The sequence below is a fragment of the Anomalospiza imberbis genome, unplaced genomic scaffold, assembly GCF_031753505.1.
Source record: "Anomalospiza imberbis isolate Cuckoo-Finch-1a 21T00152 unplaced genomic scaffold, ASM3175350v1 scaffold_55, whole genome shotgun sequence".
Taxonomy (NCBI): Eukaryota; Metazoa; Chordata; class Aves; order Passeriformes; family Viduidae; genus Anomalospiza; species Anomalospiza imberbis.
In genome coordinates, this window is record NW_027100162.1 from 356596 (window position 1) to 381273 (window position 24678).

The window sequence follows — 24678 nt, forward strand, 5'->3', positions numbered from 1 at the left end:
CTGTCTGCCTGGCCAGAGCAGCTTTGCTAACAGTGTCTGGGCAGGCAAAGATGCTGGAGTTACTTCCCTGGAGATGAGGTCCTGCCTAAGAGAGCAGGAGGTGTCACAGACACTGAGCAGCCAGACAGGAGGACCCCACACCCCCTCTCAACTGGAGCAGGGTGGGATCCTTTCTCAGGTGCAAGCTGGGCCTTGGGAAGGACCTTTGCTAAGCAGCCACTGTCTTCCCTTTCCTCAGCCAAGCCCTCAGCTGCAGGTGAATACGGTGAGGATGCTGATAGAGAAGGCTGCTCTGGAGCTGCAGAAAAAGCTCACAAGCCATCCCCCGAAGAGCAGGTTCCCTGACAAGCAGCTGTGCCAGAGTCTTGTCAAGTGAGTAGGGACTCCCATCCCCATCTCCAGGTACCCCGTGGGGAGCACCCAGCCGTGTCCCCTTCTCCTGAGAGCTCCTTGGGCCTGCAGAGCTGGGAATAGCCTGGACTCCAGAAAGGGTCTGGTCCCGGTGGCTGTGACACGCTACGTGGGAGCAGCAAAGTGTCCTCCCTTCCCCAGCACCACGCTGAGCTTTGGACTGCTCAGCTCCCCACAGGTGTGGGGTTCTGTCCCTGGAGCTGGGGGACCCAGTGCAGACCTTCACGCCCTTCCAGACAGCATAAATTCTGTCCCTGCTGGCTAGCTCTGAAACAGACAGCTCCCAGCTGATGTCTTGGTTCCAACTAACAGAGCACACTCAACAAAAGGAGAAGGGAACCACACATGTCAGCAAACCCTTTAAAACCCCAAAATCAGACGGTTTGAATCCTGGTGGGATGGCAGGACTTATCTAGGTAACTTGGTGGGTCCCTTTGCACCATCATGATGCAGCACAAGCACCAGAGGCTTCAATTCAGGAAGCAGAAGCTCTGCAGAACAGATCATGCGATCTGGTTGCAGAACAATGGAGATTTCCTCTGCAGGCAAATCATATTCCTAGGCCCAAAACAATTTCAGGCTCAGGCTGTACACCAGGCTAAGCAGTTTCACTGAGAGCAGTGGAGGACCAGTGGACTCACCTGTGCTGGTTTTTCATGGCAGAGCAGCTGTGGCCATTTTAAATAATTTTATTTTCAGGTACCATTAGTAGCTGATACAACCTAGCACCTGTATTCCTCCTGGCTTCCCAAACTCTTTGCCAGGTGGTCAGGCCATGGGTTTCATGGGCTTGAGCTGAGTTTTTACAGCAGTGAATAAAGAAATAGCCACTTTAAATATGGCTGTCCTCTTGGACATGCAGCCAGGCTGTGGTTTAAGGACTGTCCTTACTCCTCCTTGCAGAGTTGAGCTGCCCGAGTATGTTCTGGACATGGGCACTGTCCTAAAGGGTTTCACTGGGAGAAGCACTCTGGAGATCAGCAACCCTGGGCAGATGCCAGTGTCCTTCCAGGTCAATGAATCTGTCCTGCAGGACACAGGTAAGCAGTGCTGGAGACCCTTCCTGTGGCCTTGAAGGAGGTGTCTCAGACAGATTAGCTGAAGCCACTAACCTGGGGAGGTTTTTGAGCTTTTTCTTCTCAGTGCCCCTGCTGGGAGCTCTAGAAGCAGAACTCTCCTGGCCAGCCATGCCCAGGGACCTCTCCTGGCCTGCCTGTGATTGCCCTAACGCTTCAGTGCAGGGGCCAGATGGGCTCATCACCCTGGTGACCTCTCAGCATCTTCTGCCCTTGGCTCCCACGAGCATCAAGCTTCTTTGGGCACTCTGTGGGCTTGTTTTGGCAACCAGTGGGGTCTGCTGTGTTTTGGAAATGCTTTGTTTGGAGTTCACAGTGTCACAGCACTTGTGGTCAGCCTTTATTGAGGAAACAGCCTGTGAGATCCTCTGGTGGATCAAAAGAGGCTTCCAGAAGAGGCCTTGAGGCAAGGCTGCGCTTCCATCACAGTGGCTCACTGTGTCTGAGGGGTGTTCAGGTGCACTCCAGGTTTTTATCCAGGTCACAGCACGGCGTGGGGCTTTCCCCAGACCTCTCAGCCAGGACACCTGTAAGGCCTTAACGTGCTCATGGCACATTTCGTGTTCCTCGTGTATCTCAGCTGCTTTGTTTTCATCTGTTCCAGGTTTCAGCGTGGACCTGGGCCTGATGAAGAGCCTGCCCCCCAGCCACACCACGGCGTTTGACGTGTGCTTTGAAAGTGCCCGCTGGCCGCAGGGTGACGTGGATGTGCTGCTGCCCATAGAGGTGCCACAGCTCTTGGGGCAGGCAGCAGGCTGGGCACAGCAGCACATGTCACCTGCACCCTCCACTGAATTCTCTGTCCTTCTCCAGGTGACAAAAGGCCCCACGTCTCACATCCGCCTCCGCGCCACTGTGTTGGAAGTGCCCAGGGTGGTGTTTCCACAGTGGAGGAAAACCGTGAAGGAAGATGAAGTCATCTTCAAGGAATATGTTGAGAGCACAAAGCGATTCCACTTTGGGCCACTGCTGTGTGGGAAATCAAGAGAGTGGTATGTGCTCCCTGCTGGGCCTTGTACTTTTGTGGACACGCCTGGAGAGACAGGCTGTCCTGGTGGCACAACCCAGGGCAGTCCCCGGCAGAGTGCTGGGAGACACATGGGTTTGAAGGACCACAGATGTGTCAACTTGAGCAGACAAGAGGCAAATGAGCCTTGGAGGAGCTGCTCTGCCTACCCAGTGGGTGCCTTGGTGGCCGCCTTGGTGGCCAGAGCTGCAAGCTGCTGCCAGTCCAAAGGTGACTTGGGGGGCAGCTTCTGTCCCCCTCCACGTCTCAGCTTCACCCCTTAGGAAATGAACTTTATGGTGGTTTTTGAAGTGCTTTGAGCTCTGCAGGTAGCCTGATTGAGCAATCATTCTGTAGATGGTTTTGTAAACCTTTCATTAATCTCTCATTATTAATAAGATTTTATTATTGACCTGCCAATAGGTGTTGGGGGTAACGTACAGCAGGAATTACATTTTCCTGTAAAATGTAAAAAACCTTGCATCCTCACTGCTGGATAAAGTCTGCCTGAACACTTGTCATTGAAGCTATTGTGTATTTCTATTTTACTGTCACTTCTTTTTAATGACATTTAACATTAGTTCTTGTCTCCATGGGAGCTCTGGAGGGCTAGGGCTATTTTGACAACCCAAGTAAATGAAATCAAAATAGTTTAGAAAACAGACAATCTTTAGCCAGACTGATGGATGGTCTGGGATTTCTCTTTGCCTCTTTAACCCTTTCACTCCAAAGTGGTTTCCACACCTGAGAGAAGGATCATTTGTTATCTTTTTGCCTCACTTCCTCTTGGGAATTGATGCCTTCTCAGACTTTGAGCTAACCCATAAAATCCACAGCAGTTTCATGACTTTTATGAAAGAAATTAGCTAAACTCTTTTTTCAAAAGCCTTTCTTTAGGGACCCTGCAGGGAAGGCCCCTCAAAAAAGAAGGGGAAAGAACCCACGTGCCTGGTGTAGTGTTATTTTTCTAGGCACCTTTGAATTTACATTGTAATAAAAACTCTTGCAGTGGCCTGAGCATCATCAGGCTTCTGGGCTGGAGGCACCAAGTCCAGGGGAAGGCATCAGAGTAGGGCAAGGATGAGCACACGCCCATGCCCCTGACTGGGATCCATTTCCCTCACTTGTTTGTTAGAGCAGGGTCTTGCAGCATCACTTCCTTGGGTGCACACGTGTAGGAATATTAAAAGGTAAAAGACTTTAGAAAGTGCAGAAAGGCCCCAGAAAGTAGACATAAAGCTGAGAAAAGCTAGGAAATTTCTAAACCTTCTCATGAGAAAGCTAGGAAGTTAAGAACCGAGTAAATACATTTATATTTCTCATAAGGAACAAGAAAGAACAAGAACTTACTCTTAGCTCAAGATGTGAAAAGTCCTAGATATATGCTTTGCAAATATAGAAAAAGTTTCCATCTTAAATTATAAATTATTGTGTATTGTTTGAGGTTCATAGAAGTCCTTTTGTTAATGTTAAACCCACGTGGGTCCTTTTCTAATTGGTTAGAGTATAATGACTTTAGACCTTTTCTTTTATGCTGTTGGTTCAAAGAATATGTAGATAAAGGCTTTACATAAGCTGCCATCTTATCTGTGATCTGTGTTTACATGGATGTTGTTATTTTCCTGTGCCTCTTGCTTCTTGTTTGTATGATACAGACAGATAATAAATCCTAAGTCTGTGACCAGTCAGGGTCCCGTCCCGTTTGTGAGACACGGACCGATCCGGCACACATGGTGCTCTCCTTGCTGTGTGGCAAAGGCAACAGTCTGCTCTGCAGCCTTTTCCCCTTTTGTGGACAGGTACAAGGCCAAGAACTGTCCCGGCAACTCGGAGAATTTAACCATCCTCAACAACTCCCCCGCGGACATAGAGGTCCAGTTCTCCTTTGAGAATGCTGGGGGAGCAGAGACGTTCCTTTTGGACCCTCCCAGCATGGCACTGAAACCAAAGGAGAAGCAGGTAGGAGAAGGGCAGGCAGGGCAGGCACCGTAGAAGTGCCCAGGGGCTGCTTCTCCTGTTCTCACACAGAGCTCTTTGATTTCTTCCTGTGGGGCTGGCTCCAGGAGCTGACCATTTGGGCATACCCCACTTCCCCTGGCTTGCTGGAAGACAAACTCATCTGCAGCATTGGGAAGAACCCGGACCCAGTGGTCTTCAGCCTGTGCTGCCATGGGGTGCACGTGAAGCTGGAGGTCAGCCCCCTGGAGCTGTCTTTTGACAAGCTATTTCGGTACAGGTCAGTCATCCCACAGGCACTCCAAGACTTGTGACAAAGAGAAAACGTTTGACTCTGGTTTCCAGGGTGTGGATGGAGCTGCTCCAAGGTGCATACAGTGGCGAGGCTGGTGTGGCCATCCAGCAGCTGATGCCAAGTGCCTTCCTGTCTCTGCAGGACTGACAGCAGGACCTTGCTCCTGAGAAACAACACCCTGCTGCCCGTGGCCTGGCAGCTCAGTGGGCTGGATGACGTTGAGGGCTTCTCCTTGTCCCAAGATAACGGCACCATCGATCCCCGCTCAGAGTTTGAAGTAACAGTGCATTTCGAGGCCGGGCAGATTGGCATCATTGAGAAGACCCTCCGACTAGAGGTGAGAGGGGCTGTGCCCTGCCTGGCAGAGCAGGGCACAGTGAGCAGCCGTGTGCTGCTGGGGGCAGGGTCAGGAAGAGCTGCACCTGACAGAAACAAGGGTGCTGTGACCCCAACTTCTGCCTCTACACAGCGTTTGCAGAACGTGCAGTGCATCCACGTCCCCCCAGATAACCAGACGCTGCACCCTGAGCCTGTTCCACAACCTTGCCCTGTGGGTGCTTGAAGGTTGTTGTTTGCTTGTGCAGCCTGCAGCGTGATCTCCACATTGGACTTTGTCTGAAGCTCTTGCATAGTGCAGCAAACTCTCCCCCTGGGATTTTGTTCTCCATGGTTTAGGGGCCGCATTTCAAAGAAGGTGCTAAGTGATTGGAGAGGGTTGTCAATGCCACCTGCTCTGAGACACGTCACACTTTTTGTGGTTGTTCTTACATCTCTGTGCCTCTCCAAGAGAGCATTCCCTGCTGTAGAGTGCAGAGCTGGGCTGATAGGGTTTTTTATTGCAGCAGAATCCTGCTGGGGCAGCCCATGAGATGAACAGGTTAGCAAAGCTTGGGAGTCCTCCAACGCTTGTGAAGCCAGGGAAGCCACAGGGGAAGCAGCCAGCAGAGACAAGGACTTACAGGCTGTCTACCAAAAGAATCATCTGAACAGTGTTTGTTTCTTGCTGCCTCAGGTTTCAGATACAGAAAACATCCTGGGGGTTGTTCAGGCTGAAAACATCAAAATCTCTGCAGAGGTCTATGATGTTTCTCTGAGCATCGAGATGCCTGAAGGTCAGTGGATGCCTCCCAAACAAAGCAGTCCAGGTGCACTGCATTACCTTTGGGTGACCAAAGCACTGGGATGGGATGGGATGGGATGGGACAGCATGCAAGGATGGCATGGGTACATAAAGCACATACCCTGCAAGCTGTGTGGCATAAAGCATTGTCAGGACACTGACAGCCTTAAGTCTCTCCCCTCTGAACTTTGAAGTGTGCAGCTTCCTGTGCAGATTGGATCTGGGGGCTCTGAAACAACAGTGACGTGAACAGGCAGTTGGCAACCCCCTCAGGCTCAGCACAGCATCTAAAGTAATTGGATTTGTGCTCGGAAGCGAGGAAATGGGAGCCGGGCTCCTTAGCTACTGAGCCTGCAGATAGTTTGAGTGGGAAGAGAAAGGGCAGACAAGTAGCTGGAAAACACTTCCAAGAACGGAAACTTGCTGAAAAGGGTTTTGTGCCGAGACCGCCGTGTAGTTTGTGACCTGGTGTATTCTGCAGCAGCTCACAAATACCATGTTTGACCTCACTCTGTGGGTTTTCTGCAGCTCCAGATGGAAGCTTGGAATTTGGAACCATTAATGTCCGGGATAATGTGAAGAAAGTCGTGATTTTAACGAACGAAGGGGTATACAACGTTGGGTACAGGTGAGTCCAGCTGCCTGGTAGTGAGCATTTCCTCAGGTTCCCAGGCCTGAATTCTCCCTCTGTGAATGGCTAGAACCTGTTTCCATGCTGGCTGCCTCGTGGTAAATACAAACCCTGGGCTCTCTAATATCAATTCTTTTACCAGAGAATCCAGCCCCAAACCAACAGTTCTGCACAGCTCAGCTGGCGCCCAAAGGAAAGCCCCAACATTTCAGCCACTGAAATGCTGAGATGCATTGCCTTTCTTTGACGGTCACCTCCTTTCTCTTTCTGAGACTTTGTAAAGGAGTGAAGGAAAACTTTCAGTGCCAAGATTTCTTGCAGCAACCTCGTGATTGTCTGCACTCTCTGTCAAGATCCAGGATTCCCTGAGCAGAGCTGGACTCTCCCTTTCTTTTTTTCTGGTCCTATGCAAAGTCCTGGCTGTGCTGGTGGCACCTATACTTTTAACTGCAGAGATCTCCATTCCTTCCCTTTCTCCCCAGTTTCACAGTGAAGGGTGCAGGTCCCAGGATGCAAAACTTGGCATCCTACTTCACTGTTGAGCCTCAGTCAGGCATGCTGACTGCCTCCCAGCCTAGTGTGAATATTGAGATGCTCTTCCACCCCAAAAGTGAAATCGTCCTCAAGAACAAGCCCATCCTGTACTGCCAGGTGAGCTGCCTGGGCCAGGCTGCGTTATCACACGGTGTTCTGGGAGCGTAAACAGGATAGGTGTCTAATGGAAGGAGGCCTTTAACTGGAGAATCCTCTCTCCTACATACACAAACAAAGGCTTTCAAAACCATTTGGGAGGCTTCCGAAGTGGAGCTGAGAATCTGACTCTGGAGGAGGTGCTTAAACAGGGAGGGGTAAAGGGATGGAGGCCTGGGGTGGAGGCTGGGGGCTGGGGTAGAGGCTGGCCTCTTTGCTTTGGTTACCACCCTTCCTGTGGACGCAGGTGATAGATGCCAGCTCAGGTGGAAGAGGCCAGGCTCTCGCCGACGTCCCAGTGAGGGTGTCGGCGAAAGCTGTGTACAGCAAGTACAGCATTGAGCCTGCCTCACCCATCGACTTCGGAGCCGTGATCAAGGGCACCAAGAAGACCCAGACTGTCGTGCTGGAGAACAAAGGCATGCTCAGCTTCAAATTCCACATCCGCCGAGCACCTAAGAAGGCATCCGCATTGGAAAGCAAAAGGTAGGAGAAGCCCTGCACCACCCTTCCTGTGTGAGGAGGCACCACCCCACGGCTGCAGTGTGGCAGGCAGCCAGGAGACCTGGGCTATCGTCCATTTGCATCCCTGGCCTGGGGAGAGGGAGCAAAAAACCACCTCGGTATCCCCATGTGTAGTATGAAGCTGGTGATAGAGCTGCTCTGTCCAGCACTGGGAGCTGCAGGCTGCTCTCTGGGAGCCATCAGGAGCACGAAGGCTTTCCTCTGTGAGGAAGAAGGCCAGCTTTGGCCTCAGAGGAAGGTAGGGGAGCTCAGCATGACAGATACCTGTCGCTGTTGAGGCAGGACGGGAATGAAAGAACTCCAGTTCAGAAGGCGAGAAGAAAACTGATTTATTTCAAATGCACCGCTCTGTTTATAGAGAACATCGTGCGGACCAATTTCATTGGTCTTAAAGTAAAAACACCTCACACCATTGGTGCACAGTGAACGACACACGATGGCAGAACATATATATATATAACAATGTGAACAACAAGAGAGATAGAGAATTATTTACGTTCTTTTCCAACTCTCTCCCAGGCCCAGCCTGGTAGAAATGTCTCCTTTTCTCTCTGACTGAACTGAGAATATCCACAGATACCTCTGCTTTCTCCCCTCAGTTCAAAGCAAGAGGAATCTGCAAAGCGCTCGGCGAGAAGGAAATCGAGCTGCACAACACAGGTGGGTGGCTCCTGCTCCCCAGCAGTGCTGCTGCAGGGGATGTGAGAAGATGCCGCTGTGCCCGGGCTGGGGGCTCGTCGCCATAGGGTGGGACATGGTCTGCAGGATGGAGTCCAGTATCTGCTCAGTCCCCCTGGCAGTCCTGTACTCTGCCTCTGACCTGGAGTTGTGGGGTCAACAGAGGGGAGCAGGTCCTGTGTTTGGTAGCTGCAAGCCAGCACAGGTCTGTGGACACCACAGAAGCAAAAACATCCCCCACTGAACTCCCAGTCCACAGAGCTCAGACAACATTGCTTTTTCTTCTTCCCAGTTCCCTCCCATCATTTCTCACAGCTATTTCTGCTCTCCTGTGTTACCTCTGGAGGTTGAAGGATCACAGCTACCACCTTCAGTCTTCACACTCAAACTCCTTTCTCTCTGCCACTTGGGACAGGCTTGCAGCTCCTCTTGGCTTGTTGCTCTCAGCCTGGGGCTGCCTTTGGGCCGTGGAGTCATCCTTCCCTGCCCTGGGACTGGGTGCTTGGGCCCAGCTGGAGGCCAAGGCAGGACATACTCTTTGTGGGGTGCTCGAGGCACAGCTATTAGCCGTCAGCCTCTCCTGGAACTTTTTCTGCAGAGTCCCCTCAATGTTGGCATGTTCACGGTGTCCCCCTGCTCCGGCTCCATCGATCCCTGGGGCCAGCAGAAGATCACAGTGGAATGCCTCGCCGAGCAGGAGGGGACATGTGAGGAGCAGCTCTACATTGACATCACGGGCAGACACCCCAAGGACAATCCCCTCGGCATTCCCTTTACCCTGATTGCCGAGTCCTGCCTCCCAGTTAACTGTTAATAAACAATTGTTAATAAATTGTTAATTATCAGCTTGTCTTGGTTTGAAAGACAGGTGTCTGCCGGACCTCTCTGGAATGGAGAATGGGACCCCCTTCCCTCCAAATTATTATAATATTGAAATTAAGGGGCTTTCGGACAAAGATATGGGAAAAAGGAGCAGCAGTTCTTTACCAGTATGTACAACTAGGCAAACAAACAACAGCAACGACAAACAGAACCAGATACCCAACCACAGCCTTCCCTCGGCTGCAGGCACCTTCCCTTCGGTGTAGTTCCAGTCACAGCCGGGCAGGGAAAGGAGGCAAATAATGAATAAAGCTAGAGAAACTTTAATTATTATTGAGGGGCTCAGAGAGGGACACAGCCCTCGAGGTGTGGCCTCACCAGTGCCCAGCACAGAAGGACAATCACTGCCCTGGTCCTGATGGCTACACTATCGCTGAGACAGGCCTGGTGCTATTGGCCTTCTTGCCCACCTGGGCACACCTGGGCTCAGGTCCAGCCCTTGTCCATCAGCTTCCCAGCTGATTAGTGTGGCCAAAGCGTACGAGCCGGCTCTTGGTCCTGTTTAACCTCATGCCAGTGGTGTCAGCCCGTGGATCCAGCCTGTCCGGGGCCCTCTGCAGCCTTCCTGTCCTCCAGCAGGTCCGGCTTGGTGTCATCCACAGGAGGACATTGAGGTGCTGGAGCAGGTCCAGAGAAGAGAAAGGAAGTTGATTAAGGGTCTAGAGAATAAGCCTGATGAGAAATGGCTGAGAGAATGAAGGGAGCTGGGGAGGGCTCAGTCTTGAGCAAAGGAGGCCCAGGGGGAACTGTTGCTATTGGACATGAAATGAGTACACAGGAGCTTGGTAAGTTCAAAAGAGAAAAAGAACCAATTTTATTTCTGACTTTGCAATATATAGAATTCTAAAAGTGACAGTGGATTGGAGGGTGAAATTGCTACCTTTCTAGCCACACTGGTGAAACTAACAGTCCATCAATTCTCTCCTCCAACAAGGAAGAGTGCAAAACAATCATTATTTACATGAACAGTGTATGAGAACTCCAGTAGAAATATGCAAACATCAGAAGGCGTAGAAAACTGTTAAAAGAACATTAAAACTTTCAAAAGGACTATAAAGGAAAACTTAACACTTTTAAAAATCAGGGCAACAGGGAACGTTGTCACTCTCTACACCAGCTTGGCAGGAGGTTGTAGTAAGATGGGGATCGAGCTCTCCTCACGGACGAACAGTGACAGGACAAGAGGACACAGTAGACATAAATCCCTAGAACTGTTAACAGTTCTCTGGTCTTTTCATCCACAAAGCACACAGTATTCTACAGTTTTAGAGCTATAATGAATCTCTGAAAGCATATTAAGCTGGAATCAAATAATAATTTAATTGCCAATAGCAAGAATCCTGTTCAATTATTTGAGCAGGAAGAGCAACTCCACCTGCCTTTGAAAATTTGTAATAAAATTAATGGTGTAAGTTCTTCAGCAGCAATTGTTTGGGTCATCTCTGGATATAACATATAGGCAGTTTAACCATGATTTTCTTGAATGGTTCCTAAATTGCACTGTGTTTTCTTAATGGTTGTGCATGTTTTCCTTAATTTTCTAGCTAGTGTGGGCAAGGACAAAATACACAAGATACAAATTCACGAAGTCAGGAGGTTCTGGATTGTTCATGCATAATCTGTGACCAAAGCCTAAAAAGATTTTCCGCTTAGAAAAGCACAGTTTTTATAAATAAATCTGTTACCTTTATGTATTTAGTGGCTATTTCTATGATTCCTGCCTTTGACTTGCTCTTGCATGGTTTAAATGCAAGACACTCAAAATACACGCCAAAAGAACTCGGTCAGGTGACTCCAGCCCGAAGCAGGTTCAAACCAGTGCTCTGGCCAGAATCTGCTTCTTGGTTCTCATGTGACATTCCCACGTGTTACGAGTTGAAAGTGAAGCCTTGTCTTGAATTAGTCTAATAAAACATTGTCCATCTGGAATAGAAAAGACCATAATTCCAGTCTTTTATGAAAACCTCACAAATTAACTTGGGAAGAATAAATAAAAAAATCTTTTTACGTATGTAATTTGAAGATAATTTTGTGTTCTCATGATTTATCCTAATGGTGGCAAATTTATTGAGATGAGAGAGGAGCAAGGAATCTGCCTGCCTTTATGTTTCCCCTTGTTGTCTAACAGCAGCTGCATCACTGGAAAAATGTGTTCTAATGACAATATTTACTTTTTCAATAGGAGACAAAACTGCTTTATAGAGTTCTGGGTTGAGCCAAATGACTTTTAAAGCCCAGAAATTAAAATCTGAAATGTGTCAGCTTAGATTCTAGCTTTGTTTTCAGCTGCTGCTGATGCAGGTTTTCCCTTTTGGTGTCTAACTGACACACTGTTAAAAACGGGAACACACTCCCGGTTCTAAAGTGATTTCAGCATTTATGATAAGGCCTAAAGCAGAGGGGGCCCGTGGGTAGAGCAGGAGCGTTCCTGAGCAAGGATGCTGCAGAGCTGGTGCTGGATCTTCCTTTCTTGAGCAGCGATGTTCCCGATGGTCCAGGTGGAGCGGCACAGTCCCACCGACGCGGATGCCCCCTTTTTATACTGTTTTTTGTTCCTTTGGCTTGGTTTCTGTTGGGATCCTTCATTTGCACGAAGGTTAAGGCGCTGATTGGCCCTTACAGTTCTGTCCAGGCTGGCTCGTTTTCGCTTGGTGGGATGCACTTTACTTTAGGTGTAATACAGTAAGTTGAGCACCATATTTCTTATAACTCCCCTTTTAACCCCATTTACACTATAATAACCAAACCAACAGTACATGCTTAACAATTATCAACTGTTTTACAACAGTTTCTAACCTGTTTTTGACAGTAATCTTCTTCAGTAAATTGTAACTCCAACCTGCAATCTCTCTTGAGGCAGCGGAGTGGGATTCATTTCTCCCACCGGTTTACTTTTAAATGGTGGCAGACATCAGTAACTAAAAATCTGGGCAAAATCCCTGGAGAGACCTGATTTTATGGGGAAAAGCAGGAATCCTGTCCCTTGCACCGACCTGCCACATCCAGGTCCACCTCAACCTCAGCGCTTGAAGAAGACTCTGCAGGTGTGATTTGCCTTTGTCCAAGGGACAGATGTTCTTCAGGAAAAGGGACAAATTTCCCTGGTGAAATTCCGATGGGAGTCCAAAATTGCATTTTGAGGGTTTTGCTGGTTGTAAGTGAATATTTTGGTTCTTGTGGAGTTTCTGCTGAAGAACTGTTGCATCCTGGGTTTGGGTTCAAATTATGGGTTTTTTCTTTGTTAGTTTTCCAGTTCTTTGTGCCCTCGTGCATCCCCCGGGTTTTCCCCTAGTGCGGTTTCCGTGCCCGTCTCCCCGTTCTCATGGTCCCACTCACCCCAAAGCCCCGTGTCCGCCCCTGCCGTGTTCCCTTTGGTCGCTGCAGTACACGTCATCACCGTGCTGTCTGTACCCATTGGGCGGGAGGGCTCCCCGTGCGCCCTGTCCCTTCCCTATTTCATCCCACTCCTCGGCATGCTCGAGGCCATTTGCGTCCGTGCGAAGCGGGGAGCGGCTGCAGCTTTTCCACCGCAGCTCTCGCAGCCAATAAAGCATCGAACCGCCACACGGATGCATTTAGACGAATTCCCTGCCTCTTTGTTTCTTCCCTCGCGCTGACGGCGAAGCGTGGCCAACAGCCCACCCCAGAGCGCGGCAGGAAAAGCGCCCGGGAACTGCGGCGAGCCCCGGCCCCAACGAAAAGCTGAGACGCCCAAGCCGGGCGTTCGAGAGCGGACCGGGGCTGAGAAAAGTAAAGAGCAGCCGCGCAGAGGTTCCCATCCCCCATTTTTGGGGGGTCTCCCATGGTGCCCCCTCCCCAAAAGCTCCGAGGGCCCCCTGAAGTGGCTCCTGTTCCACCGGCAGGTGCCCCCTGATCCAGGATGGCCCCCAGTGAGTCTGGGGGGCTCTGGGGGGATTTTGGGAGGATTTTGGTGGCATTTTTGGGTTTTGGCAGATTTTGTTGTGAGTTTAGGGGGAATTATTGGATTTTGGAGAGGATTACTGGGTTTTGGGGGTTACGGGACTTTGCAGGGTTTTGTGGATTTGAGGATTTTGGATTTTGGGGAATTTTTCTAGGGTTTTGGGGGGTTATTTTTTGGGGGGTTTATTGAAATTTTTGCGAGTTTTTTTTTTAATTTTGGTGGGTTTCACTGGGATTTTCTGGGATTCTTTGGGGATTTGGAGGGTTTTATTGGGATTTTTGGGGGATTTTGGGGGGTTTTAGTGGAATTTTCGGGGGCTTTGGAGTTGTCCCAGGGTGTAGGGAAGGGTAGAGAGGCACCAAAATCTCCTTTAAACCCCTGAAAGTAACAATAAACCCCACAAAATCGCAATTAAATCTCACAAAATCCCATTAGAACACCCCCAAATCCCAATAAAAGCCCACAAAATCCCAATTAAGCCCCAGAAATCCCACCCCAAAATGTCTCCAAAGCCACAAGAAGCCCCACAACCCCCCCCAAATCCCCACTAAAATTCCTAAAAAACCCAAATCCCCAAAGAATCCCACTAAATGCCCCCACAATTCCAATAAAATGCTTCCAAATCCCCTAAAAATCCCAATAAAACCCAAAAATTATTCCAGAGAATCCCACAAAATCCCAGTAAAACCTCCCCCCAAACCCAATAATTCTCCTCGGAAACCCCAACAATTCCCCGTAAACTCCCAACACAATTCCCCAAAGCCCAAAAAAGCCCCAAATGCCCCGAGCCCTCCTGAGCCCTCCCTCGTCCCTCCCGGTCCTGCCCAGGCCCGTCCGGGGCCGCGGCCAAAACTGCCCGGAGCGAACGCGGAGGTCCCGGAGCCACCCCGGAGCCGATCCCGGGCTCGGCCTCGGGCTCGGCGCCTTTGGGGGATTTTGGGCCGAACCGGGCAGGTTCAGGGTGGGCTTCAGATCCCTTGCGGGGATCCCGAGCCTTTTCGGCTGGATTTTCGGCCCCTGTGGCTGATTTGAGGCCGACTCTGGTGGGGTTAGGGGGGATTTCAGATCCCTTTGGGAGATTTTAGGTCCATATAGGTGACTCTTAATCCTGTATGGGGGATTTTAGGTAGGTTTTTTTGTGATTTTGGGCCCATTTGAGTAGGTTTTTTGCTTCTTTGGGCAATTTTAGATCAAACCAAGCCATTTAGGGTGATTTTAGGCCGAACCAGGTACATTCAGGGTGGATTTTAGGTGCATTTGAGAGATTTAAGGGTGATTTGAAGCTATTTCATGCTTCTTTTAAAACATCTGAGGCAATTTTAGTCCCCATTGTTTGGATTTTAGGAGGGTGTCCTCCTTCCTCCCCTCTCCTGCAGGCTGTGACACTGGCAACAGAGAGCAGCTCCTGATCCTCAGCCCTCCCCAACGTGCTGCAGCAGCCAAATACGGCCACAGAGACAGATGGCAACTGTGCCATCTGCCAGGACACCTGGGATGAGGTGGCTTCTACTCTGCCCTGTGGCCACCAGTTCTGCCGGGGCTGCATCCTGCGGTTGGCACAGACAAATCCATCATGCCCACTGTGCAGAGGAGCAATAGAGACTGTCAGGTTTTCTGATGATGCCGGTGACTCTCTAGAGATTGTCATCACAGCCCCTGAGCAGCTGCCAGCAGCCACGAGCTCATCAGAGCGAGCTCCCGGCGGCCAGGACGAGATCAGCCCCCATGGCCCTGTGCCGGCCCATCCCGCTTCTCCTCAGGAGACACCAGCCAGAGCTGTCGGCGATGTCCTGCCAAGGTCTGGGCAGGACTTTTCCGTCGACGACGGGAACTTCTGGACCCTGTGCGGACTTGGCTGAACCAGAGGATGGAGGCCATCCAAAGGGAGCAGTGGTGGATGGCAAGGAGCACAGAGTGCCATCCTGTATGTTCTCTGTGTGTGTGGGCCAGACCAGCAGGACATGATCCAGAGTCTGCAGGGCTTCCTGGAGGAACACACAGTGCCACTAGTCCAGGGCACCATCGACATCACAGTGAGACACTGCAGCTCAGGGGCCCAGAGTCTGCTGCACTCCCACGCTGCCGCAGATGAGGATGACAGCCCAGCAGCCAGCAGCTGCTCCAGCAGCTCCAGTTCCATCTTCTCCAGCTCCCCCAGCCTCTACAGACCCAACAGCCACAGTTCCCCCAGCTTCTCCAGCCCAAACCCCAACTCCTCCAGCCCTAACAGCCCCAGACCCAGCTCTTGGACTCTACCCAGCAGCCCTCAAGTCCCCACAGAGGAAGAAGAGGAAGCTGCCACAACGGAGGCCACCCCCAGCAGGGGTCAAAGCCATCCCCCAGTTGTGCCAGTGTCCCCAGAGCAGGACCAGCCCCAGGATGAGGCAGGTCCCTCTGATCCATCTGTCCAGAGCACCAGCCTCAGACCCTCTGGTCCCACCCAAGGCAGGCACTGCTTGCCTGGGTGGCCCCGGCGGTCCCTAAAGAGAAAGGCCTCCAACTCTCCCCACCCCTGCAGTAGAACTAGCAAGGCTCTTCAACTCCTTCTTTTTAGAAAAATAAATAAATTGTTGTTATTTCCCCCACACAGTCTCTGCGCTCTGCTTCCTCAGCCTTCCCCTTGTGCCCCACCGTGGGTGGCACCCATGTCCTGTGGGGCACCAGCCTTGCGCCCAGGGCCATATGGGCAGCTTAATTGTCTTCAAGGCCAATCTTGCCTAAGAAGAAGTTGCCTGGACTTTCATTCACCTCAATGTCAATTCCACTCTTGGAGTTTTTCCCAGCTTTGTCCTTCCCAAGGCCGTTTGTGCTAAAATATCTCAATACTCCATCCTGGCTCTTATGAACATCTGCAAACAGCTGTTTTGTGATGCTAATTACATATCACTTTCCCCTATTACTTTTTAACAAATATTTTCTAAAATATCGATATAGTTACAATTATTGGCACAAATCATATTCATTTATCACATCTCTATCTGGCTTTGTTTGAAGGTGTAGGCTCAAAGCAAACTCCCTTAGTTCCTCCCTGAGCCCTGGCCAAGAGGAGGATGAAACCAGATCTTCCCGCACTAGAAGTTATGGTAGCTTGTTTATTCAACAGTATAAAATCTGGGCCCTCTCACTTGGCGCAAAGTTGGCGGCCTCGCCTGAGGGTGGGCGAACCACATAGGAATTCCCAGTGACTGGGAGTGCTTCTCCAATCCCTTGGTGTGACAGGGCATCCCCAGCTGACGTGTGTGTCAGGACAATGGTCAAGTATGAGGGTAACTGGTGATGTATCTTTCTGAATCCCTACAGGCAATCTTTTCTAGTAATGATCAGGTGCATTGCTTAGCTTATCCTTTTGTACTTCTGTGCTGCTTTGCCCTACAGTCAATGACACTTCTTCTTTAAGCTGGGGTGGGTGTCTTTGGTGCTGACCCTGCCAGCAAGCCATTCCCTTCAGAATTGGACTCGGTGGATCCCTTCCAACACAGAACATTCTGTGATTCTGTGATCACTTCTACAAAATTTGCTCAGAATGAGTTTCAGCTGAAACACTTGGAATTATTTGCTGAAATTAGAGTTGGTAGATGGAACTCTTGTTGGTAAACAATGGAGGGAGAGAACAGCTTCATGTGGTTTTTGGGGCGTTGCCCCAATTTTGTGGGTTCCTCCCTCCATTTCGGGATTTCACACCTCCGTTTTGGGGATCTCCACCCAGCGATTTTGGCTTCCACTCCTTCCACTTAGGGGTCCCCCTTTAATTTTGTGCACCCCATCCCCATGTTCCACACATGCCCAGCGGCCCCAGTGTGCACTGAACGGCCAGCAAGGGACTGGGGAATGCTGGGACCCACAGTGATGTCAGTCATCCCTCCTGGTTACACATAGGACTCCTCGGCCCTTTTGGGGTGCCCTGGAGTGCCAAGGCCACGGGGAGGAAATGTCTTTGCTGCCATGCTGGGCAGGATCTTGCCTGGCCCATAATGGCCTCATGTCCCCTGTCTCTCATTGTCCTCTGACAGCCCCTGTGTCCCTGCACCCCTCTCAAGAGCAGGACTTTGGTGCCAGCACCCCCAGGCTCCAAATCCACGCGTTGGCTCTGTCCCTATGGTATCCCCACGCGGCCGTTGCGCCGGGGCCGCTGTGGCGACAGCCGGCGAGCGGCGCCATGGCGGAGCTGCCGCTGCCCGCCGGGCTCAGAGCCAGTGCCTTCCCCGCCAAGCTGTGGCGCCTGGTGAACAGCCCCCGCGTCCGCTCCGTGCGCTGGGACAGCCGGGCCCGGGGGCTGCTCATCGACCGCTCCCTCTTCGAGCGGGAGCTGCTCAGCCCGGGCGACGCCCAGGGCCCGGCCCCGCACACCTTCAGGGCCACGCAGTTCCGCAGCTTCGTGCGGCAGCTCTACCGCTACGGCTTCCACAGGGTGCCGGGCCGGGTTGGCTCGGTTGTGCCGGGCGATGCTGACAGCTGGCTCCACTACAGCAACCCCTGCTTTCGCCGCGACCGCCCCGACCTCCTGCTCCGCATCAGGCGCCGGAGCGCGGCCAACAGGCAGCGGCCGGCGGCGGGGCGGGAGGGCCGCGGGCGCCCGCCCCGCGGCTCCCAGCAGCTCCCCGGGGCGCGGCCGCTGCCGCACGGGCGGGACGGGCGCAGCCGCTTCCAGCCGCTCTCCAGGGAGCGGCCGTCGCTGCCGCCCGGGCGCCCGCCCAGCGGCTTCCTGCTGCTGCACAGGGAGCGGACGCTGCCGGACGGGCGGGAGCGGCGCAGCCCCCGGCCTGGCCGCTTCCAGCCGCCCCCCGGGCAGCGGCCGCTGCTCGCCCGGCGCCCGCCCTGCGGCTTCCACCTGCTGCACAGGGACCGGCCGGTGCCGGCCCGGCGGGAGGGGCCGAGCCGCTTCCAGGAGCTCTATGGGGAGCGGCCGCCGCCCACCGAGCGGGAGCTGCTGCGCATCCCGCCCTGCGGCTTCTTCGGTTTCTACGGGGAGCCGCTGCTGCCGCTCGGGCGGGAGGGGCCTCGCAGCTGCTTCCAGCAACTCTACGGGGGGCAGCTGCCTCCGATCGACCGGGAGGTGCTCGGGATCCAGCCCTGCGGCTCCCAGCAGCTCCACAGGGAGCAGCAGCCCCCAGCACACGACCCGCCAGGTAGGAAAAGAGTTGTAGCCTTGCTTTTCCCCAAAAGGTCCTGAAAAGTGACTGTTTGAAGTATTTTTCCACAAGGCTCTGTCATTCTTGGCCCAAAATTCTCCAGCTTATTTAGAAGGGGCACCTAGAAAGGCAAAAGATTCTCTGCCTGGTTTTCCTGCCTGCTTCCTGTGATGGTTGATCCAAGGCAGCAACAGAGATCTGTGTCCCAGAGCCACATTGTGGAGTATGACCAATGTCTTTGGATTCTTGCAGCCACCTCGGGCACTTCAGCCCCCAGTGCTCCACCTGGCAGTGCAGGTTGTGCAGCATCGACGGCCTCCGGCTCAGCCTGGAATGCGCCTGGTGAAGAGCAATTGCCACCAGTGGATCTTGGCTTTGCCATAGAGCAAATGATCTGGGAGATCAGGAGATCCCTGCCTGAAAGGTCTCCCTCTGCTCAGGTAACCCATTGGAGGGGAATGGAAGAGGTTGGGCTGAAAGCTTTTGAACGCTGTTACATGGAGAAGGAGAGTAACCGTATCCTTGAAGTGATTCCAGCAAAATACTGAATGATCTTTAGTTTTCTTTTTTTTTTCTCTTGTTCTTTCAAGGGCAATATGAATGTTGCCCCTGAGTCTTCAGGAGGGGAGCCTGTGAACCGGGCTGCAGCAGAGGAAACTTCATCTGGCACCGAGAGCTGCAAGAACAGTTCCCCAGAGCCCGAGGAGCCTGGTAAGGACAGAGCCCCCGTTGGTTTAGAGAGGTGTGAGACGGCTGCTCTGAGCCTGCCTCGGGCAGGAAGGGAGATGAGAAGAGTTGAGCTCTTGTCCGCAGGGTTGGTGCTTCCTGGTGCCTTTAGTTCAAAGGCACATGCACAACCTGCCCGAGCTCTGCCCTCCACGCTTCGCCAGAGGCCTGGGCACTGAGTCCTCTGCTGTGGCAAGAGAGCAGGGAATAAACCTGACCTTGTGGGAGTTGTGCCACCAAGCTGGGTGTCCCAGTCTGGTTCATACCTCAGCCCCCAGCAGCCTTCAGCCATTTCAGTGAGGACTGTGGTCTCTCTGTCACTGGGACTGTCTGTGTTTCAAGCTCTCGTGGGTGCCATTTGCACTGTGGGTGCTGAGACTTTATTAGAATACTTAAATACTTTACACAGTTCCGTTTTGAAAACTTGGAAGGATCCCTGTTCTTTATAGAGCAGGCTTCAAATTGCCAAGTGAGAGTCTGCCTTTCAGGCCGTCTTTTAATGTCCCTGATAGAAGGACAATTGGTGCTCAAGGGGCGCTTGCACAAGGGCCAGTATTGTCTCAGTGTTCCCTTTGCTTCCCAGATCCCGTGTGATCAACTTGTCCAGGAGGGCTGCCCTGTGTGCCAGGAAGGGACAGAGGGAGAGCCTGTGACCATTGGGCAGGTAGAATTCCTCTATCTCTAGTTATATTTCTAGATGTGTATAGTTCTATTTATTGATATATGTAGTTGTATTTATAGGTTTATGTAGTTACATTTATCTATCTACATAGACAGAGATTTGTCCAGTTAATTTATTTTTAGTTTTAGGTGTATATATTTATATTTTTAGATGTGCAGTTATAGTTGTAGATGTCCATAGTTGTACTTATACATGTGTATAGTTACATTTACATATATATAGTTATATTTGTAGATAGGCATATTTGTTTTGATATATGGGGGTTTAGTTACATAGATTGATATCTGTACAGGTATAGGCCTCTTTTTAACCTCTTCCCCTGCTCTGCTTCCTGCCTCACCTCTTGCTTTTCCCCCGTGCCCCCTGTGTCCCCTCTCCCTGTGCTGGGTCCGAGCTGGCGGCCGGGCCGGGCGGAGCAGCAGTTCCAGCCCCAGGTGTCCCTGGAGCGGTGGGAGCTGCCGGTGGCCCCAGGCAGTGTCCCCTGAGGAGCTGCTGAAGGACGGTGAGACTGAGGGGGCTGAGGGGGCGGTGACGCTGAAGGGACGGTGACCCTGAGGTGCTGCTGGGGCTGAGGGCTGTGGGGCAGCCGAGGGCGATGGTGGCACTGAGGTGACAGGGAAGTGGCACAGGCCGAGGGGTGGCGGGTCTAGAGGGGACGGGATGGGTCAGAAGGGACTGAGGGGCTGAGAGGACTGTGAGGGGCTGAAGAAACTGAAGGGGGCTGGGGGTTTGCCGAGAGCATGGCGGGGCTGAGGGGATGGAGGGGGCCGGCAGGGAGCACAGAGGGCTCCGGGACTGCAGCTCTGCCAGGCCTTGGAACCAGTTGCAGAGCCTCCGCTTTTGCCACAGCTGCAGTGGAGACCTTGAGGACAGCCGGAGACTGACGGGAGCCAGCAGGGAGAAGCTGAAGGCCAGCAGCAAGAGCAGGGAACGGGGACCTGCTGCTGCCACGCTGGAGAGAGCCCGGGTGAGGCCACAGGGCCGGGGAGGCAGGGTGGGGCTGAGGGTGGCGTGGGCTGTGGCCGTGGGCACTGCCCGGCGGGGCAGCAGCGGGCCCTGCCCGTGCTGGGGCTGCTCAGCGCAGCTGCCCCGGCCGGCACAGGGGCTGTCCTTGGGCAAGGCAGCTGTGCCGGCAGGGCCCGGGAGCTGTGCCGGCTGTGCCGGGCTGCCGGGGCTGCGGGACAGTCCCGCCGCAGCTGCGCTCACCACAGCCTGGCCCGCTCGGCTGCTTTTTCTTTCTAACCCTCCTGGGGAGGCTCTGAGATCTTCCCTTCCCTGATGGAAGTGCAGCTGCTGCCAAGGAAAACGTCCCCATACTGACTCAGTGCTCCCTTTGCTTCCCAGCTGTGCCATCTGCCGTCCCTGTGCAGGAGAGCTGCTCTGCACGGGAGGAAGAGACCGAGGGAGAGGCTTTGAAGATGGGGCAGCTGGGATCCCTCTGCTTGCTGTTCTGTTTAAAGTTATGTTGCAGTTCTGTTTGTATTGATGCAGTTGGATGGGTATTTACCTTAGCACAGTGATATTTGTATATTTATAGACAGGTTTGGTTTATATATCTAATCTATTGATATATATATATGTATGTATGTCTGTTGTATGTAGTGTGTGATGTTTAATCTATATTTACATCTGTAGACTGTTATACTTGTATGTGCATTTATATATATGTGCATATACATATGTATTTAATTTATTTAAAGATGTATGGAGGGCATTGTTGTATAAGTCTATTGATTGAATTCTTAGTGTAGGGCTATTTAGAGAGGGTATCCATATTTCTGTATTTCTGTATGGGCTCTACACTTGTAGTAATATGTAATAAATTAAGTTGTTAAATGTAATTGACCTTTGTGTATAGTGAGTTGCTCTAGAGGTTGGCAATAAATTAAGTTTTATTAACTGAAGTTGGTATTTGTATATTTTTACCTAGACTGGTTGTAATAATCTAATAAATTCCTGGTTTTAACCTAAATTGAGATTTGTATAGTTCTGTATTGTCAGTGTGAGTGTAGCAATTAGTCATAAATGACATTTTCCAATGGATGAAATGGATTCTCGTGTGTTTGTCGATCAGCAGTGCGGCTGTAGCAATCTGCAGGAAATGCCATTTGTCAACTGCAGTGGGTGTTTTGTGATTTGTGCCACCCAAAGCCAGGAGCAGATGTAAATGCAGGAGGATTTTGGCCATGAAAATCTCAGCCATGCACAGCACATGCCCCACTTGCACTCAGGCTGGGCAAGGGAAGGGCAGATTTGGGATGGCAGCAGAGCCACACGTTGGCTCAGAACTCGCTGCAAAGGCCTGCTGAGGAGACTCCGGGACTCCACTGGGAGTAGAACTCCGAGCAGGAGCCACCCTGGCAGCAGAAATCATTCACCATGAAAAAAAGAGAGCAAATGTGGCAAAGCAGATGTGGGGATGCTCTGTGAGTCTGAAAAATGCTCTCAATCACCGCTGCCTAGGCACGTCTCCTGCAAAAATATTCTGTTAAAAACTGAACACCTCCCATGAAAAGATAGATTGCGCTTTCCCCTTCACTTACCTTGCTGTGTGAGTGGAGACACTCTGTCCTTCTCACGGAGAATTTGTGCCTCTCAGCACCTGACATTAACTCCAAGATTATGTACTACCACTTGGCACCATAAAGGAAAAGAGCCCTGCCCTCGTGACAGTGTTTGCAAAGTCTTCCCTCCTCCTGTCCCCACATGTCCCAAACGGAACCATGCCCTTGCTGTCCAAACTGTGCCTGGGGTGACTGAGGGCTCCAGGAGCTCTGGAGGGTGCAAGAGCACTGCAGGTGGAAGCTTTTGCAAAGCTTCCTGAGCATCAGTAAACTCTGGCTTTGCCAGGCTTCCCCTGGAATGTTGTCCTACTCAAGAATGGTCTTGGAGGACACTGTGCCTCCAGCTCACTCAGGTAAAGTTTGTTTTCTTCAAGGCTTGAATAGAGGAAAATGAAAATTGTGATTGCTAGAGTGAAATTTGGGTTTTGGTGCAGCTGGGTTTGCTCCATTCTTTATTGTGGAAAGTAGGGTAAAAGCTTTAAATTCCCAGCAGAAGCTGACTACCAGCCCACACAGACCTGAATGAGGCCCAGGTGTGCTTGCTGCACGCTGGTCCACGGGAAAAGCTGGGACCAAGTCCCCTTTTATTGCAGATGGAGCCTGTCTGTACTGTTGTCTCCAGGGCTGTCTGTGGTAAGACACGGCAATCCAGCCGGGAGCTGTGGCTATGAGAGTTCCAACAGCAACCTGCTTCTCCAGAGTGAAAAGCAGACTTACCCTCAGGAGCAGGAACAGGAGCTGGAGCAGGAGGTGTTTCACCAGTTTTGGGTTCAAAGTGAGCTTGCAAAGATTCTGTTTGGAGAAAGTAACTTTTGAAAAGCAAGGAAATGCAGAATACTGGAATGGTTATGGTTGCAAGGAAAGGCTATTACAAAATGTTAATGGTTTCTAATAGAAAGAATGGGAAAAGATTTGTTTAAAAATAGAAAAGAAAGAAAAGAAAGAAAAGAACAAACCCCTTCCATTTCCCCCTGCCACGTGGCAGGTGATAGCCAGTTACCCCAAGGTCCTGGCCATGCTCCTCCTGGCTGCTGCAAAAATTACCCCTGTCCTGGCCGGATCCAGGACATTGGATCTGCCCTGCGGGTCCTGGCTCTTTCTCTGGCTGAGAGACCCCTATGGCATCTGCCCCGGCAAAAGGGACTTCAGGACAACCGATCACTTATTGACATTCCCCCCTCTGCCCCTGCACATACTGAACTGGCAGGAAGGTGACCCTCATGTCACTCTAGGCACACTCTAGGCAGCAAGGACAAAGAAAGTTTTTGAGGGGCCTGGGTCTCAAGGTCTTTTGTTCCAGGAGCACCACCTGTTACTTTCAGATTCTGCTCAGGGATAACCAGTGACCTCCTTTTTGCTCTACACCAGACAAACCATGTGTGGCACATAAACTGTCACTTTTTTTTCCCCATTTATTTTCAAGTACATTCTCTCAATCAGGACCATGGTGGCTCCTGCTCTGAGGTGCATTGGCCATCCCTCTAGTACATAGTTTAGATGTTTTTTGAGAAATAGGCTCAAAATGCCATAGGGTTACTTCCTTCATTCTTGGAGCTAAATACGGAGTTACTGTGCAAGGCAAAGGCACTCACGTGTGAGCAGTGCAAAGGGGTCAGTCAAATCTGGTAACTGCAGAGCAGGGGTTGTCACCAATAACCTTTAAAAGATATAGAAAGGCTGTTGGACATTCTGGAGTCCAGTGTAACACCTCCATGGATTCCTTTAATGATTCCTACACATGCTTTTCCAATAGTTCCTAACGGGGGATCCATAATCAACACCATCCAGTCATTCCCAAAAAGGGACACAGCTGTGGGCTCTGGTGTTTGACAAATTGCTTCCTCCCTTTCTTTCCCCAAACTGCACTGTCCTTGTGAGTGGGACAGCCAGGAAATCAGACATGGTAGGTATAGAGATGGTCTTGAAAACAAATACAAGATGTCATTGAAAATGTGCTTTGGATGGTAATATTCAACACATTCTCAACTGCATGCTCTTATTCCCTCTCCCTGTAATGACTGGACAACACTTATTTTTGGTGCCAGCTGACTTAAATCAGGAATAATCTTGGGTAGGGGGAAAATGACAATGAAACCATCATAAACTGAGTATAAAATGTTTATCTGCATGTGTCAGTAACTCCAACGGCCAGCTGCAGTCAGCACAATTATCAGCCTGTAATTGTGCTCAGGGCCAGCGTGGGCCTTTCCACGTCAGCTCCTCCTGCACAGCACATGGGGGCCTGGGCTTGCTGCTGGCTTGTTTCCTTTTAGGAGACTGGGATGAGGAAAGGCTGGGGGGTTTTGTCAAAGAGATAATATTTGAGTGACCGTGTATGTGCTGGAAGCCTCACAGACTGACTGGCCCACGACAGGATCACCCAGT

At 51.4% G+C, this 24678-nt stretch overlaps 1 protein-coding gene and 3 long non-coding RNA genes across 5 annotated transcripts in view; all 4 read left to right on the forward strand.

Annotated features, from left to right (window-relative positions):
* LOC137467234 (uncharacterized) overlaps positions 1–24678 on the forward strand; it is a 102451-nt gene that overhangs the window by 68804 nt on the left and 8969 nt on the right. The window lies entirely within an intron of this gene.
* On the forward strand, positions 220–7970 carry LOC137467244 (hydrocephalus-inducing protein homolog). The gene is made up of 11 exons (XM_068178758.1): positions 220–372; positions 1315–1451; positions 2092–2213; positions 2301–2479; positions 4293–4452; positions 4557–4729; positions 4886–5081; positions 5757–5856; positions 6393–6492; positions 6978–7146; positions 7433–7970. Exons 1-11 carry the CDS (start codon positions 272–274, stop codon positions 7673–7675), a joined length of 1680 nt encoding a protein of 559 aa, XP_068034859.1. The 5' UTR covers positions 220–271; the 3' UTR covers positions 7676–7970.
* On the forward strand, positions 18458–19750 carry LOC137467266 (uncharacterized). Its single transcript, XR_010995472.1, has 3 exons — positions 18458–18761; positions 18912–19032; positions 19631–19750. It is a non-coding gene; the product is annotated as an uncharacterized lncRNA (long non-coding RNA).
* Positions 20061–21189, forward strand: LOC137467254 (uncharacterized). The gene is made up of 3 exons (XR_010995465.1): positions 20061–20231; positions 20579–20696; positions 21074–21189. It is a non-coding gene; the product is annotated as an uncharacterized lncRNA (long non-coding RNA).

Coding starts and splice junctions, on each gene's coding strand:
- LOC137467244 (XM_068178758.1), top strand. CDS start 272: ATGCTGATAGAGAAGGCTGCTCTGGAGCTGCAGAAAAAGCTCACAAGC. Junction 2,214..2,300: donor ATGTGCTGCTGCCCATAGAG/GTGCCACAGCTC, acceptor GTCCTTCTCCAG/GTGACAAAAGGCCCCACGTC. Junction 5,857..6,392: donor GAGCATCGAGATGCCTGAAG/GTCAGTGGATGC, acceptor GGTTTTCTGCAG/CTCCAGATGGAAGCTTGGAA.